Source organism: Pan paniscus, chromosome 12 (genome assembly GCF_029289425.2).
Source record: "Pan paniscus chromosome 12, NHGRI_mPanPan1-v2.0_pri, whole genome shotgun sequence".
Taxonomy (NCBI): domain Eukaryota; kingdom Metazoa; phylum Chordata; class Mammalia; order Primates; family Hominidae; genus Pan; species Pan paniscus.
In genome coordinates, this window is record NC_073261.2 from 100,927,420 (window position 1) to 100,945,549 (window position 18,130).

Sequence of the window (18,130 nt, forward strand, 5' to 3'; positions counted from 1 at the left end):
TTAATTTTAAGAATAACAACAATATTTCATGCCTGGAGGTGTCCTCTGATTGCATTTGACAAAATATTCTCTCCAGCTATGTAGCGAAATGATTTTTCTCCTCACTTTGAAATGAGACGTCTTTTGGATGTTCTGACTTTGTTTTCCTGGACATTGAATAGAGTTTGGCAAGCATTGCCTGGCAGGTGTATCTATATTTGTTATTTCATAGGTATTCTAATTAAGGAGATTTTATAATCTCCGTTAGCAACTCTTTGCTACTGTGTACTTTGGTGTGGATTAGTAGTGTTTCATTGATTTGAAGACACTTTTTCATATCTTAATATTTCTGATGTTGAGATATATAGCCAATGATACCTCACAATTGCAGTTGGTTAGGCAGTGGTTATGATGGGCTGTCATTTCCTGCACATGTGTGAACTTGATCATAGCTGATCATTTGTTGTCACTTCAACTGAGTTGTATCCACTTTTGGCACTGCATGTGTTGTCATTTAAAATGTCCTCAGAGGCCAGGCACAGTGGCTCATGCCTGTACTCCCAGCACTTTGGGAGGCCGAGGCAGGCGGATTACGGAGTCAAGAGATCGAGACTATCCTGGCCAACATGGTGAAACCCCGTCACTACTAAAAATACAAAAATTAGCTGCACGTGGTGCGTGTGCCTGTAGTCCCAGCTACTTGGGAGGCTGAGGCCAGAGAATCGCTTGAACCTGGGAGTCAGAGGTTGCAGTGAGCCGAGATCATGCCACTGCACTCCAGCCTGGCAATAGAGGGAGACTCCGTCTCAAAAAAAAAAAAAAAAAAAAAAATTCTCGGAAGAGAGTATACTGTGATTTGGCATTAAAGACAATGTTGTTATAAATGCAGAAAGGAGTGGACAGAATAGAGGGGAATACACTGGATGTTAGTAAAACAAATATTCAGCATTGGAGGAATTCCATATTATTTTGCAAAGCAACAACCAGGTGCTTTTTAGAGCCTTTTTTTTTTTAAGGAGGCTTTATAGAGCCTTTTTAAAAAAGAGGATATCCCCAAATAGATGAAGCTGTATTTTTTTATTACTGAGATATAACCAAAATAATTTATTGTCACACTAAAGCATTGCATCTGAAGGTAGACCAAACTGCCAAGTTCCCCTGAATAGATGAAAGGAATTTCAGTTCATCAAGAGGCTGGTGTGACCAATTCACATGTCACGAAGGATTATGCTTAATTAAGTCATTGAGTTAGTTAAATTGGCTGAGTGCTTTTCTTTCTTAGGGGTAGAAAAAAAAATAATGGTGTATCTTACAAGTGATCTTATAAGTGCATCTTAGATGGGATGAAATGCAGGGTGTAGAATGGGTTTTATTATGATCAGGTCTCTATAGTAATGAGGCCTGTCTCACTAGCATAATTAGATTGAACAAAATTGTAGAGACCTAGAAGTGTGATTTTATTCTAGTTGGGCCTGTGAAGGAGAGAGTGTCTTACTAAATGAATCCTTACATAGAAATGACAAGTGGCTTCAAGATTGTTTTCTTTTTAGAAAAGGATTTTTGTTAGCAGTAGTTGCTGTCCACATGCTCTAGGAAAGCACCCCTTCCCCCCGCTTCCCCACTGATGATTCATGAGCTGAAAGAAGTTCCCCAGCCTGTGGGGTGTGGGGCTGTCGGTCCAGGTCATTCTTGGTGTTCATTGGTGGCACAGTCCAGTGTGCAGTCCCATTCTGGACTTCCAATGTCCCCTCTGCCTTACTGCTTTATGTATGACTAACTAGTATTCAAGTAAAGCAGAAAAATTAATCACCCAGAAAACGAAGGACCCTGGTCTCCTCGTCACTTTATTCAGTGGCTCAATGGCAGCCTAAGGAAGAGGAGTGTGCTTTCTCAGATGTTGGTTTTATTACTCCTTTTAATCATAAGCAAATTTGAGTTTAAATCATCATTTTGCAATACAGCTCTGTTGATGTCCTTATTTTTCATAAAAAACTCGACTCACTCCTCATTGCCTGCTGGATAAGCTGCTTAGCATGATGTTGTGGCTCTCAGCAGTCGAACCACAGTCTATCTTTTCACCGCCATTCCTGATTGCTCCCGCTCTACCCCATCCCTCTCCTGTTCCTACCCTTAGCATACCATGGGATCTTTTTAGCTGTTGCCACAGGGCCATGGGGTTGCACTGTTTACATCCCCCTCAGTGTTGTGCGAGAGCATCTGTCTCTCCACAGCCTTGCCAACAGCACATGTTCCCACACTTGAATTTTTGCCAATCTGATGGGTGAGAAATGTTATCTCAGTGTAGTTTTGATTTGCATTTCTCTTGTTTTGAGTAACCTGTTTTGAGTGAGTCAAAGCAGTCAAACTTTTTGTCTTTGTTTATATTCTTAGTTCTCACTGAAATGCCAGTAACCCCTGACTTTCTGTCTCTCCTCCAAAAAAAGCTTCAGATTCCACATCCTAGCAAAAATATGCCTTCTTCTTTGATGTTTTTAATCTTTCATCTTAGGATTGTGTCCTCTTCTCTACTTCCATGACATGTTACCTACAGCTCAGTTATGCCCTGAAGGGAGGGACCTTGCTCTCCTTCAGCTTTCCATCCCCAGTGACTGACAGTGTCTGGAAAACGATCGATACTTACTATTTCCTGGATTAATTGAATGATTTTTTAAACTTTTTTTTTTTTTTTGAGACAGAGTCATGCTCTGTTGCCCAGGCTGGAGTGCAGTGGCGCATTCTCGACTCACTGCAACCTCCACCTCCTGAGTTCAAGCAATTCTCCTGCCTCAGCCTCCCGAGTAGCTGGGATTACAGGTGCCCACCACCGCACCTGGCGAATTTTTGTATTTTTAGTGAGATGGGGTTTCACCATGTTGGCCAAGCTGGTTTCAAACTCCTGACCTCAAGTGATCCGCCTGCCTCAGCCTCCCAAAGTGTTGGGATTATAGGTGTGAGCCACCGCACCCGGCCGCCTGTGCTTAATGAAGCATTTTAAGTTAAGTATGACATGAGAAAATTAGTAATTTTGGTTTGAATTCTAATGAAAGCTTAAACTTCATAATGTACTTGCATCCTCGTTTTCATTGATACTATTCCATGATTTTCTCAAAGGAAATAATCTTTGCAGTGAGAGAAATATAGTATTTCAGAATATTTGAAGTTTTTCCAATCTTTCCTTTATCCATAACAAATAAAAATATCTCTAATAAAAAGCAGAGTAACATTATATTATTTTGTCATTATAAATTACTCTTATTTTCAAAGTCCAAAATAAATCTGTGATGTGGGGAAATTCAGTGTGAAAATAATTGAAAGACTGCCCCTTTCAGTTACAACAACTCTGTAACTCTGATTAATGTATGTTTGCCCTTGTCAGATAAAATATCTCTGTAACTATACTCAGAAGTTTGCATAAAAATGTTTTAACCTGAAAACTTTAGAAGTGTCCCTTTCAAGACAGTTAACTAAATGTCATACATCATTTAAATGATAAGGCAATGGGTAAATATTTATACGTTGCACATTATAGGAGTTTTTGTTGGAAATGATGAAGTTGGAGACTGTAGCAATGATGATCTATAGCTAAATTATTTTATTTTCTCATGTTATTTTATTGATACTGGATTTTTCATTTTTAAGGGGTTACTCCTCTCCCCTTTTAAAAATGGGAAGAGGTAGTCAAGGGTGGAGGAAGGGAAGTGAGAATGGCATGTAGGGTAATAGTTGTCAGTCTAGATTAGAATAACAAAGAGCAACAAACAAACGCTTGTTTCTAAGAAAAAATATGAGACTGCATACAGTGATAAAAGCAGTCTCAGTGTTTTATAGAGGGAGGCATAAATCATGGTGGTTTCGCTCAGTGGATCAGGCAGCTGTTAAAAGGATTAGAAATGAAGAATTTGTACAAAACAAGATGTTTAATAGAACGTTAAGTGAAAAAACAGATGATGTATTCATATCTATTCTGTTCACAAGTATGTAGAAATATATATACATCTGGAGGGAAAGAGAGAAAAATGAGAATTGTGGGAATGCATGATTTGCATTTTATTATAGTTCATATTAATATTAAGCTCTTAAAAATAAGGAGAAATGCAAAGAATGTGTTCAACTCAAGAGCAAAAACAAAATAAAAAGATAGGGGACAAAAAGAGCCAACCTGCCTTTCATAAAATTATTTATTGAGTCATGGAATTTTAGAGATGGGAAGCCTCTCCTAACAGGTCTCAAAATTTTTGGTCTCAGGACTTCGTTATACTGTAAAAATTATTGAGGACCCCAAAGAGCTTTTATTTATATGGGTTAAGTCTGTCAGTATTTCCATATTAGAAGTTAAAATTGAGGCTGGGCATGGTGGCTCACGCCTGTAATCCCATCACTCTGGGAGGCTGAGGCAGGTGGATCACGTGAGGTCAGGAGTTCAACACCAGCCTGGCCAACATGGTGAAACCCCGTCTCTACTAAAAATACAAAAATTAGCCGGGCATGGTGGCACACGCCTGTAGTCCCAGATACTTAGGAGGCTGAGGCAGGACAATTGCTTGAACCTGGGAGGTGGAGGTTGCAGTGAGTCAAAATCGAGCCACTGCACTCCAGGCTGGGCAAAAGAGTGAGACTCTGTCTCAAAAAAAAAAAAAAAAAAGTAAAATTGAGAAATAAAAAAAAACTAAGTCACTTAAAAATAATGATGAACCTATTATATGTTAACATAAATAACATTTTTATGACAAATAACTATTTCAAAACAAAAATTTAATGAGAAGAGTGCCATGGTTTTGTATTTTTGCTTATCTTTAATATTTGCCTCTATAGAAGACACATGGATTCCCATGTTTGCTTATCCATTCAATCTGTTGTGATATGCTCTTTTGGTTAAAATTTGGAAGAAAATTTAGCCCCAGACAGCTACATAGTTGGGAAAGGGAGAGTCTTTTAGTAGCCTTTTCAGATAATTGTGGCTTCATCACATTGTCTCTGGAAAACCCCACTGTACACTCTTCAGAGAATTAGATTGAAAAAGACCAATAATGTCTTAGTATTATTATGAAATATTCCAAAGCTCCGTGAAACTCCATGAAAATGTTTAAATACCTTCCAGGGGTTCCCTGATCACACTGAGAACTGCTACTTTAGCCCTTGAAAGATGAGAAAACTGAAACTCAGAGATGTTCAGTGATTTTCTCCAGATCATGTGGTTGGTGGAAGACAGAGTGCTTGGACATGGCTCTGCTAGTTTCATTCCTCATGTTTTTGGAAAACGTCATATATGGTGTGACTTTAGGACAATTTTTGGAGATTGATCCTAAGTTTATTTATGAGGGTCTTCAGAGATATCAAAATCTAATTCTACCTTGTCATCTTGAAGATTAAAAAAAAAAAACTCCATGATCGGGTGCAGTGGTTCACGCCTGTAATCCCAGCACTTTGGGAGGCTGAGGTGGGTGGATCACGAGGTTAGGAGATCGAGACCATCCTGGCCAACATGGTGAAATCCCATCTTACTAAAAATACAAAAATTAGCTGGGTGTGGTGGCGCATGCCTGTAATCCCAGCTACTCGGGAGGCTGAGGCAGAAGAATTGCTTGAACCAGGGAGTCGGAGGTTGCAGTGAGCCAAGGTCGCGCCACTGCACTGCACTCCAGCCTGGCAACAGAGCGAGACTCTGTCTCAAAAAACAACAACAACAACAAAAAAATACAAAAACTCCATGGTAGGCAAATCAAAACATTTTAGAGAAAGTAGTATTAGAATTATAAGTGGATTATAAAAATGTAATTTTTAACATAAGCTACAGAAATATTAAACTTAATTTATGAGAAAGGATATGATACATTTAATTTTGTTCACCACTTTTTACTAGCTAAAAATTTTCTAGGATCTTCTATCAGTAATTTTATTTTATATGTGTGTGTGTGTATATATATATATATATATATTTTTTTTTTGAGACGGAATCTCACTGCGTCACTCAGGCTGGAGTGCAGTGGTGATATCTTGGCTCACTGCAACCTTTGCTTCCTGGGTTCAAGCCATTATCCTGTCTCAGCCTCCCAAGTAGCTGGGATTACAGGCACCCGCCACCACACCCAGCTAATTTTTGTATTTTTAGTAGAGATTGGGTTTCACTATGTTGGCCAGGCTGGTCTCAAACCATCTGCCCGCCTTGGCCTCCCAAAGTACTGGGATTACAGGTGTGAGTTGCCACGCCCAGCCAATCTCAATAATTTTGAATAGACACTTTTGACTTTATCTTGGTTTTGTTGGTTATTTGCATGTCCATAGAGGCATTTTCCATATCTGTTCCTGCATTCAAACATTAGGTGGCTTTATGGTTTTTAATGTTATTCACTGGTTCCTCCCAGATCCCACCAAGGTCTCAAACAATAGTATTCTTGGATGCTGAGATGGAAAACACTTAGGGTAACCTTTATTTAGCCTATTTGGGTAGGTACTTCTCATGCTTCACCATCAGTGCTCAGTGATGTGTAGAGGCCCTTTGAATGACAGCTCCATACCGCCAGTCATTCTGTCAGCCCTTTTGCGTAGCTCTCAGCTCCTCCCGCCCCCACAGTAGTTCCATATTAGAAGTTAAATTGAGGAACTGTCCAATTACTTAACTACTTCCTGCCGGCCTGCAGGCTTTCTGGAGATGAGACTGTCCCTTGGCTTTCTTCATCTTTTCCAGATTTTTATTGCACAGCTTCTTTTCTGCTGTGCCTTCTACTCTACCTCCCTTTTCTATTCCCCATTAAGCAGTTTCTTATTTTAAATATTATTCTCAATAAGATGACCTCCAATTTACGTATACTGGAATCAAGATTCTCCCAGTCGCTAGAAAGATGCAGAGGAATAAGTCTGTCTAGTCTTGAGCCTTGCGAGACAGGAACTCTTGTTGGGAGGTTCCGGTGGTTGGTCTGATGGCATCCCTGGGGGCCTCCGTCCTTCAGGCCAAGCATCACAGTGTCTTCACTCCTCGCTTCCAGTTTATGTTAAATATATATTTTTTAGTGGTAAAAATCAGAGTTATTTTGTAATCAGCCAGCAATATCTTTAGGTCAGCCCTAACCAATTTTATCTTTTCTACCTTTTTTCCCCCCCTGAAATAAATGATTTCAACATTTTATGGGGAAACACCTATATTTTTTATATCCTGTTCTTCACATTAAGAAAGTGGTGGGACTGAGAACAGTTACTTGGGAGAGACCAACCTGAAATTCTGGGTGTGCTTTTGGCTTTGCCCCAGCCACCACCCTGCCTCTGAATGGTGGGATCAAGACATGGAGGAGGCAGCCGATGGCCATGCACCTCCTGAGTGTGTGCCGTGTTGTCTGGGCTCTTCTTTTGGAACAATTTGAAGTGAGGTTTTCATGTCCAGGTTACAATCACGGAACTATCTTGTTGAGTTGTGTGACCTGGACTTTCAGCTCCTTTTTCCTTTTCTTTGGAGCTGGAAAGGTGTCATGTGGGCTGGAGAAAATAAAAAGAAAATTCATTAATTCGAAATATTGTGGAGAATTTGTTCTCTCTATATCATATAACTCTATTTCTATCTTATCTTTCTAGACTGCTTTCTAATTTGGTGTCTAAGTGGGACATACTCTTTCAGTGTTTCATATACAGTGGAAGCTTACTATATATTTGTTAAAAAGAGAAATAAAGATAGAACAGAAAAATGCAGTCTAGCTAGGGAGATGGTATAACAGGAGCATTGTGATGGGCATTTGGACATGTAGGTTCCAATCTCATCCTTATCGTAACTATCTCTATGATGTTGTCAAATTATTTAAACTACTTTAAGCTTCTGTTTTCTCTTCTGTAAATGAGAAAGTTGTTAAATGATGTCTAGGTGTTTGCCCTTCAAATTATTATTATTATCATCTTTTCAATAGTTACTTAAGTGCATCTTGTGTGCCAGGCACTGTTAGGAGAGCTGGAAATATGGTAGACAACCAGCCACAGTCCCTGCTCTTATACTTGGGTGTGGGGTGTCTTCTCTTCCCCACTGGAAAGCGGAAGTCGTAACTTGAAGGACAGTCTTGGGTTTGTGTCTGATTTGGGCCAGGCCACTACAAAACCTTTAAATGCTTTATTTGCTTATCTGTAAAGTGAATATAGTAATGACTAACCTAGTTTACCTTATATAGTTGACTAAAATAAAATAATGTATATGGGAATACATTTGAATATACTAATAGTAGTTGTGTAAAGTACAGCGTGTAGTAGTGTCTGTAGTAATGTAAAATATTTTATTTTGCTATAAAATTTACCGTATAATTCACTAAAGTTTGGATGGGAAAAATCCTAAATTAAACTTGGAGTTTGGAGATTCCTAAAAAACTTAAAGTATGTTTGTTTTTCTTCTCTTTACAGAGAAAGATAATGCTAAATATGTTTTTAGACACGATGATGGCCGACCCTCCTCCCCAGTGCCTTGTCTGGCTACCTCTCATGCACAGGCTTGCCCATGTTGAGAATGGTAAGCAGAACTTTTATTGTTCAATTCCGCATGCTATAGAAAGTATAGGAACTGATTATTTGCAATGTCCTTAGCTATTAATATCATTGAAAATTACAGTTGACATTTGCTGTCATTCTGTCATTTCATTTTGTGGTTTTGGCTTTCAGAAGAATTTTTTTTTAAAAAAGGGAGGGTACTTATTACTTTTTTTTTTTTTGAGACAGAGTCTCACTCTGTTGCCCAGGCTGGAGTGCTGTGGTGCAATCCTGGCTCACTGCAACCTCTACCTCCCGAGTTCAAGCAATTCTGTCACCTCAGCCTCCCGAGTAGCTGGGATTACAGGTGCCGGCCACCACACCTGGTTAATTTTTATCTTTTTAGTAGAGATGGGGTTTCACTGTGCTGGCCAGGCTGATCTCGCAGAGACTTATTACTTTAAAAAGGATACCAAGAAGTAGGCTGGGCATGGTGGCTCACACCTGTAATTCCAGCACTTTGGGAGGCCGAAGCGGGCGGATCACTTGTGATCAGGAGTTCCAGCCAGCCTGGCCAACATGGCAAAACCCTGTTTCTACTAAAAATACAAAAAATTAGCCGGGCGTGGTTGTGGGTGCCTGTAATCCCAGCTACTTGGGAGGCTGAGGCAGGAGAATTGCTTGAACCTGGGAGGTGGAGGCTGCAATGAGTTGAGATCGCACCACTGCATCCAGCCTGGGTGACAGAGTGAGACTCTGTCTCAAAAAAAAAAAAAAAAAAAAAGAAAGGATACTATAGTAGTCATATCAGGTCATACAACTTCAACTATAGGCTTTTCCTCCCTAAGATTCCAGATGATTGTTTCTTGTTTGAGCCCAACTGATTTTTAGCTATGACTTCCTGCTTCCTCTTTGATTTATCAAACTCATATCTCTAAAAAACTGTATATATGCTATATCAACTGCTAAAACTATAATTATTTTGGAATGATTTAAAGAAAAATAGCCAAGATATAATTTAACAGTGGGTTCCCTTTTTTTTTCCTCATTTTTTTTCCTTCACCATTTTGCCTTGAAACTATTCTTGGTGTCCCTCCCAGTAATTTGACATAAATCTTTGTTTTGCTTTGAGTTAAAATGGTACTTATCTCTTAGTGACTTCTTAATTTTTCCTTTTCTTGCCATCAGTTTATCTCCTCCTTTAGGTTGTTGGAGTTTGTTAAGGGGAAGGCCATTGTGTTTCTAGTAACCTTCCCTCTCTCCAGGCTCTTGCCTTTCTTCATTCCTCAAAAGAGAACGAGGAAGAGCCAAGAGTCCACTTTTATCCCCCCGGAAGAATAAAATAAACATCCATACTGTTTTTATTTTTTCGCTTTCCTATCCATACTTCAGAATAAAATTTTCTCAGCCTTTTACCCAACTATGGCTTTAGTTCACAAGTACCTCAGAATAAGGATTCATTTCTTAAAGGACCAGAATCTCTCTAGACTAAAACAGCAAAATTTTTAAAACAGGATTCTTGGATAGATTTAAATTTTGGAGAGCAATGCTTTTATAGCCTTAAGTGTTTTAGTAGTTTTATGTCCAATTGATTTTCATAAAATCATTTTGTATTTGCTATACCAAGTAGAAAGAGCCTCACTTGTCAAGATGTATTATTATCCATATGCATATCAACATTTTTTTGTGACTTTTATAAAGTGTATAATTTATTGATTACATTCTTAATGTATATGGTTTGTAATATTTTTATCAGAGACAGAGAAATGTTATAAAATCATTAAAATATCTAGAAATAAAATATGTTACCTATCACACTAATATTTTTCTGTATGTCTTAATTTTAATGGTGAGAAACAAATTATAAAATTATGGTATTTATGGTTTTTTTTTGGTTTGGGCTCTATGAAGTTCATCATGAATTATATTGACATTACTATGCATAAGGAGAAATATTCACTTAAGCAAAAGTTGCACTTTTTAAATTGATTTACTAATCCAAGTGTAAGTATATAACAAGGTAACTAAGTGATGCACTTTACCAAAATAATACTTATACCAGAACCTGAACAGTCCTTCTCTTTCTTATTTATAATTGACCCAACACACTTGTTAATTTTTTCATCATTCTGGTTCTCTGCTTTTCCACCTGTCACCCATTCCACTGACTAAGGATTGGCTCTTGAGTGGTTTGGAAGAGAACGTAGGAGAATCACATAGACATATATGTTCAACCAAAATTATCAGAATGTATTTGGTAATTTAATACTAACATACATATATCTTTTAATATTAACCTACATTACTTAGAATTATAAATATTGGCCGCACAGATGTTGACCTCATTGACATTTGCTGAGATTGAGGGAGTCCTGTTCTCTGGAGGAACTATACTAGGTTGTATAGTTAATTTGGAGCACATGCTCTTAATTAGCATTTCCAGCATTCCATAGAAATACCTTGATGGCAAAAAACTGAATTTCTTAGAAGTAATATCCTTTGGATTTCTCATTACTGAGTTTAGTTTTCTTTTAGTCCCTAGTGATCATGCTATATAATCTTGTTATATTGTTTTTATCACCTCATACTCAATTTTTTTTGAGTCTTGATTCACTAGTTAATATATATTTTTGGAAGCAAGTCTAGAAGTCCCTATAATTGAAGTAAGATTGTGGTCTTATATATATAATGCTAGAAAGAGTTGTTCAATGAAGATTTATTCAAATTTTCGTTTTCTTTTTCTGTTTGTTTTTGAGACGGAGTTTCACCCTTGTTGCCCAGGCTGGAGTGCAATGGTGCGATTTTGGCTCACTGCAACCTCTGCCTCCCAGGTTCAAGCGATTCTCCAGCCTCAGCCTCCCAAGTAGCTGGGATTACAGGCATGCACCACCACGCTCAGCTAATTTTATATTTTTAGTAGAGACGGGGTTTCTCCATGTTGGTCAGGCTGGTCTTGAACTCCTGACCTCGTGATCTGCCCGCCTCGGCCTCCCAAAGTGCTGGGATTACAGGCGTGAGCCACCACGCCTGGCCTATCTCTCTTTTCTATTAACTTCCTTTTCTTGTGTTCAGAGTTGAATTGCCAGAGGAAATGATTATGCTACCAACATTTAAAAGTATAAATAGTGATCTGTAACATACAGTTGTGTATTGCCCTTGATAGTACATTGGAATGATTAGATTAGAATCATTAGTCTGTGTTGAATTTTTTTTCTGATGTATTAAATCTTTTTTTTTTTTCTAGTAAATGGCTAGTTAGACTAGCAGACAATTTAGATTCTTTAGTTCTAATTTTGTTTTGTTTTGTTTTGTTTTTGAGACAGAATCTTGCTCTGTCGCCCAGGCTGGAATGCAGTGGCATGATCTCCACTCACTGCAGCCTCTGCTTCCTGGTTTCAAATGATTCTTGTGCCTCAGCCTCCTGAGTAACTGAGATTACAGGCATGTGCCATCATGCGCAGCCAATTTTTTTGTAATTTTAGTAGAGACAGGGTTTTGCCATGTTGTCCAGGCTGGTCTCAAACTCCTGGTCTCAAGTGATCCGCCCACCTCAGCCTCCCATAGGGCTGGGATTACAAGGGCAAGCCACCGCATCTGGCTCTACTTTTATTTTTACCTTTGTTTTTATATTAGTTTTGGTATTCCTCTGTATTGACTTCATTCTCCAAGTGAAATTTTATTCTTTCTTCTTTTATTCTATCCCTTCCCTCCTGCCCTTTTCTCTCCTGTCCACAAGTCTTCCATCCCGTGGAGTGCTCCTACTGCCGATGTGAGAGTATGATGGGTTTCCGGTACCGATGCCAGCAGTGCCACAACTATCAGCTCTGCCAGAATTGCTTTTGGCGTGGCCATGCCGGCGGCCCTCACAGCAACCAGCACCAGATGAAGGAGCATTCCTCTTGGGTAACTGCTTTGTGTTTCATCTGTGTCCCTGAGTGTTAATCTGTTTGATCAGTAACAGCACCTGGGCGAGTTTCCTCATGGATGCCTACCAAATAAGGGTGTGATATAGTAAAATCTTAACACTAACATTTATGCCAGGATTGCAAAAATGTTGTGCTTCCTCACTTGATTTTAAAAGCAGAATTTTTAAAAATTCCAGGAAACAAAGATAGTATATTTGAAATGGTCTCTTTTATTCAGTAAAATGGAATGTTGCAATGCTCTCTTTTCAAAGCAAAAAGTGAGTTTCTTTTTATTTTAAAACTGTACAGGCTGGGCACGATGGCTCACACCTGTAATCCCAGCACTTTGGGAGGCCGAGGCAGGCGGATCACGAGGTCAGGAGATCGAGACCATCCTGGCTGACACAGTGAAACCCCGTCTCTACTAAAAATACAAAAAAAAAATTATCCGGGTGTGGTGGCAGGCACCTGTAGTCCCAGCTACTCGGGAGGCTGAGGCAGGAGAATGGCGTGAACCCGGGAGGTGGAGCTTGCAGTGAGCCGAGATTGCGCCACTGCACTCCAGCCTGGGCAACAGAGTAAGACTCTGTCTCAAAAAAACAAAAAACAAAAAACAAACAAAAAAAAACAACCGTACAAAGGGATTCTCCCCCCCCATGCTTATTCTTTTGAGCTCTAAGTAAGACTTAAAGTTCTTTTTGCAAGCAAAATTTCCTCACTTTTATAGGGTTTAAATGTGCAAGGAAAGTTGCAGAAAATAAAGGAGTTAAGTATTTATGCCTGTAAAGTTGGAAAAAACATTGTATTTTACAACCATTGCCACATTGGTGTCTTTACCTTCAAAAGTAGTTTTTAAAATAGTAATATCTTGGCGGAAGTCAATATCTGATTTTTCTGTGGTTCTTATAAATTATGTAACATGGTTATCATCAATTATTTTCCTTCCTTTCTCTCAGTTTATTTCCAGAGTCCTAAAAATGCCATATTTTCCTTCCAAAAAGTTGCTACAGCCTTTGTTTTAAAATCTTTCCTCTAGTTTTTGTTTGTTGGTTGGTGGTTTGCTAAACAGTAGAAAAACATGTAAGGTCAGAAGTATAATTCAGGATCTAGGTTCTTTAGCCTGGTTATCCTATTGGCCTTCAAGTATTAGAAAGCTTTAATAACCAGTTTTTATTTTCCCTTTGGTTGTCTTAAAACTCAACCAAGAAAAAGCAAATAAACTCACTTCAGGAATTAAAGAAAAAAGGAAAACAAACTTCAACCCACATCTACACTTAACTCTAGTTCCTTCATCTCTGAAAATCTGTTAAAGATCCTTTTTTTTTCCTAGATAGGTTTCTGTTATAATTAATGATAAAATTTTGTTAAACTGAATATCCTATCCTGGGTCTTGTTGTGTTGTGAATTCCATTTTTTTTTGATGGTGGTGGTTGTGAAGAGCCACTTTTAAAATCCAAAAAAAGGAAAAAACACAGTAGTTTCTTTTCTTTTTCATTGAATAAAGAAAATTTACAGATTTTCAAATTGTTTCTTTTTGCTATCTTAAAGTACAAGTACTTCACTATGTTAATTGTTAATGTTTTTTCCACTGTTTTGTGTGTGTGTGTGTGTGTGTAGAGTCTAATTCTTTACACTGGGATAGTTTTGCTGTTTTACTTTTCATGATGACTGAGTTTGCTGGTATATTTCTACTGAAAATTCTTATTCCGGATGTTGGGGCTAAGAGAATTGGGAACTTCTTATTCCCCCTGGTTTGAATTTCCTCATTTGGCTAACCTATAACTCTTTTAAAAATGGGGGTTTTGTATTTGTTTAGAGACAAGTGACTGATACTGCTTTATGATTTGCATGTTTTCATCTACTCTTGAATTTTTTCACTGAGTTATAAGATACATACAGAAAAGTATACAAATCACAAATGAATTCTTACATTTCTGTTTGACCCTCACAGCACTATTGTGAACTAAGTCTTATTTGCATATGTTGTTATTCTTATTTCAGCTTGTTTTATGAATTCCTTTATTTTTGTTAAAGATACTTAAATTTTTTTAAAAATAAGCATTGTTATCCTGCATAATTTTGAAGCTAGTGTGATAAACGTATTAGTTCTGAATTTTGATGGATGTATGCCTTGTGTATGGTAGATGCATACTGGTAAGGCTGAGTAAAGAGGTTTCCAGCTAACAAAAAGATGTGCTATCAATTTAATAGTAATTTCTTTGAGATTGTCGGCTGTGTTTATACTAATGTTTTGAACAAATGTTTCTGTATGCTCATACGTGAGTTTAAGTGTGTGTTTAACCAGCTAGTATAAGAATTTTCATTGTAGATGTGACATATGAGTTTTAAGTAGTACCTGGAAGTTTATTTTGATTTTTCCAAAAATTTCTGTTGAATGTTTTATCTCAGTAGCTATGCAGTATAATTCATTCTTTTAGTCTTTGGTCCATTTTGTTTGCCTTTATTACAAAGAAAATGCCGTATGGTACCATATCTGAGATTCATCCTGTCTGTTCATTCTTTCATTCAAAATTTATTTTTTAAACACCTACTGTGTGCCAGGTCCTGTAAGAGGTATTTGGGATACATCTGTGAACAAACCGGACAAAGACTCCTGCCCTGTGGAGCTTAAGTTTTAATGAGTGTGAAAGAGACTGCTGGAGCTTGTCAGCATTACTTTTTTCCTATTCTTTTTGGCACATGTCTAGACTACACTTTTCAGCCTTCGTGTAGCTAAATGGAACCATGTGAGTAGTTCTTGCCAGTGGAATGCGAACAGAATGATAGGTGTCTTTCCAGAAGAAGACAGTTAATAAATAGCAGGGTGCCTTCTGTACCCTCTCTGCTATCTTGGTGGAAAGAACGTCATTAAGACTCCGCGGAGGGTGAAACCATTAAGCGAAAGGTAACCGGGTCCTTGAATGATGGGTGGAGAAGAATATCCAGCAACCCACTTGACTGTGATGGAGGCATGATAAGAACTTTGCGTTAAGTCACTGAAATTTTAGTACTAGAAGTAGAGTTCTGTTAAAATCTTAAAATGTGTGTTATTGTCTTAGCAGTCACGTGGCACACTTGATGAGGAAACTGACATTGGAGAGGGAAAGTCAGAAACCCATGTTATATAGTGGTAACCAATTTGGTAAATGTGTCATCTGTGATAATTTGGAAGGCACGCCTCACACCTACCGGGCTCTAGGTCAAGTGTTGGAAAAGATCAGAATGTGAGACTGTTAATGGTAAGGTGACATAGGATAGAGATGAGCTTAGAAAGAATTGGCTAGTGTACAAGCAATAAATGAAAGGGAACAGAGAAAGCTCTGACTCTTGGGGCAGTGAAAGGAGAAACAGACTGCTTCCAGACCCTAGAGAGAAAGCCTTAAGAGTTGAGAAAGGCTTTAAGCCACAAAGTCCTAGTAGACCTTCTCAGTTGAAAAAGGTGACCCAGTCCTGTGGTAAAGATCAGATGAAGGGTATGGTCTCTTTTTCTTGGCTGATTATCAGAATCCCCTTTGGTTCTGCCTGCAGAGATTCTGATTTATTGGTCTGAGGTACATGAAACCCTGGATATAAACAGTTTTTAAAAGTTCCCCAAGTGGGCCGGGCATGGTGGCTCACTCCTGTAATCCCAGCAGTTTGGGAGGCCAAGGCGGGCAGATATCTGAGGTCAGGAGTTCGAGACCAGCCTGGCCAACATGGTAAAACCCTGTCTCTACTAAAAATACAAAAAATTAGCTGGGTGTGGTGGCGGGCGCCTGTAATCCCAGCTACTTGGAGGCTGAGGCAGGAGAATCGCTTGAACCTGGGAGGTGGAGGTTGAGGTTGCAGTGAGCCGAGATCGTGCCATTGCACTCCAGCCTGGGCAAAAAGAGTGAAACTCCATCTCAAAAAAAAAAAAAAGTTCCCCAAGTGATTCTATCATACAGCCAAAGCCAGAAGCAACTGACCTTGTTCATATGGCCTCCAGGTGGCTTCTGTTAGTTGAAAGCAAGTGGCAAAGAACTACATTAGTCTTAGGAAAGAACTTTTTGTGTGTGGTTACTGGCACATGGAATCAACTGGAAACAAATAGATCAAAGGCCTACTAAGTTTCTGAGGGAATTACATTGGCAAAGAAATTATGAGCCTGAACTGAACAAGCCCTTAAATATTTGAGCTATAAAACTACTATTTAAAAAAAAAAAAAAAAAAAAACCTCTGAGAACTTCGTCTGGCAGGGTAGGTTGATGGGTTGTGAAGGTTGTGCAGCCCCTCTGGAGGGTATGCCAGAGCCCACCTGGCCCAGAAGGATATCGGATAAGGAAGAAACTCCTGCTCCGGCTCCACCGTTGTGTATTGGGAGCAGGAAGGGACGGTGCAGTTAGTTTTTTTTTTTTTTTTTTTTTTTTGGCGATGGAGTCTTGCTCTGTCACCCAGGCTGGAGTGCAGTGGCGCGATCTCGGCTAACTGCAAGCTCCGCCTCCTGGGTTCACGCCATTCTCCTGCCTCAGCCTCCTGAGTTGCTAGGACTGCAGGTGCCCACCACCACGCCTGGCTAATTTTTTGTATTTTTAGTAGAGACAGGGTTTCACCGTGTTAGCTAGGATGGTCTTGATCTCCTGACCTCGTGATCCACCTGCCTCGGCCTCCCAAAGTGCTGGGATTACAGGCGTGAGCCACCGCGCCCGGCCTGGTGCAGATAGTTTGCCTTTTTAGTTCATAGATTGCATCTTAAGGAGTTCTGCATGATCCTTATGAAGAAGACTGTGCCATATCCAGAGATCCTGGATGCACCGACTGAATTGGACTGCACGTGTTCTGCCTGGGCATGTGTGGCATGGTGGGAGGAGGCAAGGGTGCTCTGTGCATAAGAAAAGGGAACAAAAAGGTACCTGATGATTGAAGTTTCACTAGTATCCACGGTTTCCTTTGCTTAAATTCCACTGCAGAGAACTAGTCATATAGGCCCATCTGGCCACAAGGAGGGTATGTTGTATATTATATATATATCGCTTCTCAGCCAAGGCAGTTTGAAGCAGGTGTGCCTCTGTCTTTACCCCCCACTGCCGATATACATTGACCAAATAGAATGGTCTCCAAAGGAACTGGCTGAGGCAGAAGTCCTCAGATGGAGGAGGCTGGGCACCTGCATGGATGGAGCACAGCCCTTCTGCCAACCTGCATGGGACTCTAACATGAGCAGAGTAGCAAGTGGAGTCAGGAACTTAGGGCTGGGGAGATTGGAGGTTGAATAGGGAAGTCATATAGGCCTTGTTGAGAAAATGAGATTTGAGCACGCTTAGAAGTTTACCAGCAGAGATCTGGGGAAGAGAAGAGGTAGTGTTCAGGGTAGGGGTATACCTGTAAATCCAGGGAAAGAAGCCAGCATGGCCAGAATGCAATGAGCAGGGGAGGATTGTAGGAGACAAGGTGAAAACATTAATGTGGGCCCATTGACCATTGTAAGGACTTTTACTCTGAGTGAAATGAGGAGTCTTTATAGGGTTTTGAATAGAAGAATAACATGACATGATTTATATTTTTAAATGGTCAGTCTAGATGCCATGTAAAGAGTAGACAGTAGAAAAGAAAGAGAGGAGCAGAGAGACCATTTAGGAGAAATTCTAATGATAATTAAAACAAGATATGGTCGGACAGTAGTAGAGGTTGTAAAAAGGATTGAATTACGATATGTTGTATACATCAGCCTAATGGGTTGGATGTGGCTTGTGAGAGCGGAGGAGTCAAGGAAAAGTCTAAGATTTTGTCCTGAGCATAGAAGGATGGAATTGCCATAGACTGAGATGGGGAAGGCTGTGGATGGAGAGCATTTA

The 18,130-nt window shown here is 39.3% G+C and overlaps 1 protein-coding gene across 22 annotated transcripts in view; it reads left to right on the forward strand.

Moving 5' to 3' along the window:
- The window catches only part of DTNB (dystrobrevin beta), a 296,683-nt gene that overhangs the window by 84,231 nt on the left and 194,322 nt on the right, over positions 1-18,130 (forward strand). For all 22 annotated transcript variants that reach the window (XM_055108155.2, XM_055108156.2, XM_034952753.3 and 19 more), the window contains 2 exons: positions 8,350-8,455; positions 12,149-12,315. In XM_055108155.2, the coding sequence (XP_054964130.1) occupies positions 8,350-8,455; positions 12,149-12,315 (273 nt within the window). The remainder of the gene's footprint in view (positions 1-8,349; positions 8,456-12,148; positions 12,316-18,130) is intronic.